The sequence below is a fragment of the Dendrobium catenatum genome, unplaced genomic scaffold (genome assembly GCF_001605985.2).
Source record: "Dendrobium catenatum unplaced genomic scaffold, ASM160598v2 original_scaffold_167737, whole genome shotgun sequence".
Lineage (NCBI taxonomy): Eukaryota > Viridiplantae > Streptophyta > Magnoliopsida > Asparagales > Orchidaceae > Dendrobium > Dendrobium catenatum.
Window position 1 is genome coordinate 22,501 of NW_021486161.1, and position 3,148 is coordinate 25,648.

The window sequence follows — 3,148 nt, forward strand, 5'->3', positions numbered from 1 at the left end:
CAAGGAAGTTCACTTCTCCGGTCTGGATACGGCTTCCCAATCTGCCATTGGCCTACTGGGATGCCGAAAACTTGGCCCGGCTTGCCACTGGGATTGGGGAACCTCTTTTCATGGACGAACCAACTAACTCATGGAATAGATGCGCCTTCGTACGTATCTGCGTTCGGTTGGATTTATCGAAGAAGTTACCCAAGGGAGTGTAGGCTCATGGGCTGGGAGGCTCGTTCTTCCAACTTATTGAGTATGAGGGTATTCCGCTGATTTGTTTAAACTGTGGGAAGGTTGGTCATAAGGCGGAGGTTTGCAAAGAATTCAGAGATATGGGTAAGGTTCAACCACCACCATCTACTACGACGGGGTCTGTTCCTTCTGGGCCAAATAAGGATATGGAGGTGGATCGTGTTGAGCTTGGCGAAACAAGCTTAATGGCGGCTTGGTGGAACGATCACCTGGTTTGGCGAATGTTGAGCAGGGTGAGTGGACTATTGTTAGTAGAAGAAGGAGACCCAAGCCAGCAAAGGTCGGTGGGAATTTGGCGGAACAGAGGAGTGCCCAGCCCGGATCGGCAAGTAGAAATTCCAATAATCTGGCCTGGAAGGCTATTGGCAAGGGGGATGTACATTTGGGGACTGGTGGGGGAACCGATTCAGGTAGTGTAAATATGACTAAGAATGTAAGGAATGCTGGAGGTATAGATCAGGGTCCGAGTATCATAGAGAAGGAACCTGTTCCAGTTGGGGGGAACAGCGGTTCATTTGAGCGAATGGTTACCTCGCCTATGAAGGACAATAATTTCAATGAACCTACCACTGATCTCGAGACCCCTGGGGTGCCTCTACAGGCTGGGACGGACATCCCGCATGCTTGCTCTCTGGACGATATGGTGACGGAGAGTGTGGGGGTTATCCCCCACACGGCTCCCCTTCCGGACAAGACTGTTGACAGCGGCGAATCTAGGATGGTGGAGAATTACTCGATGATTGAGTCTACACAATTGCACGGTACACGGCGGAGGAAACGTGGAGAGACTGTGGATTCCCCTGCTCAGAAATTGACCCCAAGGGTGTTGCGTTTCTCTGGAACGAAGTCTGATGTTTATAAGGTGAAGAACGCTAACACTAGAGGTGCTAAAGAAAGACGGGTGAAAGAATTGGGGTGCATTGGTCCCCTTCAGAAGCTGCCTGGTGTTCGTAGGAACAGGAACTCACGGGAGGGTGGTAATCCGGTACAATCTGAGCTCAACATGACTATCACGGATTGCTCTACAGGTGGCCGAATGGATAAGGAGTTCACGGATCAATGGAAGGAGATCTTCTCGGATGTTTTTTGCGGCGGGGACGCTTCCCCTTTGGTGAATAATGTTTAACATCCTTTGTTGGAATTGCAGAGGTGCGCGTAAGAAGGAGACCGGGAACTTCTTGCGGCACCTAATTGGGGAGCATAACATCAACATCATTGGTCTTGTTGAGACCAAAATGGAAACCTTCTCTCGTGCGGATGTGGACAAGCTTGCGGAGAGACACTGGACTTTTGTTTTCAGCCTTCAGTGGGCAGGGCTGGGGGCATTCTTGTTCTTTGGCTTGGGTCGATTGGCACCTTTTCTGTCACCTTTCAAACAAACCAGTGTATTATGGGGAGGTTTAGGTGGACGGGCACTCCGTCTTGGGAGATTGCGGTTGTGTACGGGGACAAGGACAGATACACTAGGCAACGGATATGGGAAGACATCTCGCATCATCACGTTGCTAACGCCCCCTTGGTGGTGGGGAGGGGATTTTAATTGCATTATGGCACAGTGTGAGAAGAAGGGGGGAGATCCTTTGTCTTCAATCCTGCGGCTGGTGACATGGGGGATTTCATGAATGCAAACGGCTTGGTGGACCCTGGTTTCTCGGGGACTGCTTTCACCTGGACTAATAACAAGGATGCCGGAAGTCGGATTTACTCGCGTCTAGACCGGTTTTTGATCAGCTCATCCATCCTGGATGAATTTCAGGGACTGAAGGTTAAGCATCTCTCTCGGCTTACTTCTGACCATTGTCCCATTCTCTGCTCTGTTCAGGCGGGCGCGAAGAGGAATTATTCCTCTTGGATCTGGTTTGAGGATGTTTGGGCCAGCTTTCCGAAGGCGTGGCAATTGGTTTCGGAGAAGTGGAAGGTACAGGATTCTAGCTCGGAAGCGAAGATCCTGCAGAGAAAGTGCCAGAGAACTTTGAAGGCGTTATTCTTTTGGAGTAGAAACAAAATCAAAATGTTGAACCAGCTAAAGGATGATCTTGACCGTGAGATAAGCACTATGCAGGAAATTGATTGCTATCCGTCTGGCCTCTCGGAGGCTCAATCTGAATCTCTCAGGTATAAAGTCCAACTGTTGAAGGCTACCCTGACCAGGTTAACGACTTGGTGGGGGCAACGTGCGAAGGTTCGGTGGATTGAAGAGGGAGATGGGAACACACGGTTTTTTCACAACATGGCGTCGGCGAGAAGAAGAACCAATCTCATTGATCAGCTCAAGCACCCGGACGGGAGGTTGGTTACGATCAGTCTGAGATTATTAGAATGGTGGAGGATTTTTTCCAGAGCAAATGGGAGCATACCGAGATTGTTGACTACGGGTGGCCCTCTCTTGATCTGCACTTCGCCAATATGCAGCGGCTGGGTATATCTCTGGACTGTGAGATCACCCGTGAGGAAATTTGGCTTGCGGTGAAGTCGATGGGCAAGAATCGCGCCCCTGGACGTGATGGGGTGATAGCATCCTTCTTTAAATCGTTCTGGGATATTGTTGGTGAGCAGGTCACCTTGGCGTGCCTGGAGTTCTTCTCTTCGGGACGGATGGAGCCTGAATGGAAGGATACGGTGGTGGTTCTATTGCCTAAGGGTAATAATGCGGATCATCCTTCTAAATTTAGACCGATCAGTCTCTGTCAAACCATATATAAAGTCATTGCTAAGATTTTAGTCAACCGCCTCAAAGGAATACTGTCGTCCATTGTATCTGAGGAACAAGCAGCATTTGTGCTGGGGAGATCAATCTCTGATCACTGCCTTTTGGGGCAGGAAATTATGAACATGTTCAAGGTCTCCAAGTCTGCCAAAGGATGGTTGGCCTTAAAGGTCGATATGGAACAAGCCTACGACAAAATGA

General features: G+C 49.6%; 1 protein-coding gene across 1 annotated transcript; it reads left to right on the forward strand.

Annotated features, from left to right (window-relative positions):
* The first annotated feature begins 1,858 nt into the window (after positions 1 to 1,858).
* Positions 1,859 to 2,710, forward strand: LOC110103019. Its single transcript, XM_020831565.1, has one exon. The coding sequence runs from the start codon at positions 1,859 to 1,861 to the stop codon at positions 2,708 to 2,710; it is 852 nt and encodes a 283-aa protein (XP_020687224.1).
* The last annotated feature ends 438 nt before the right edge of the window (positions 2,711 to 3,148 follow it).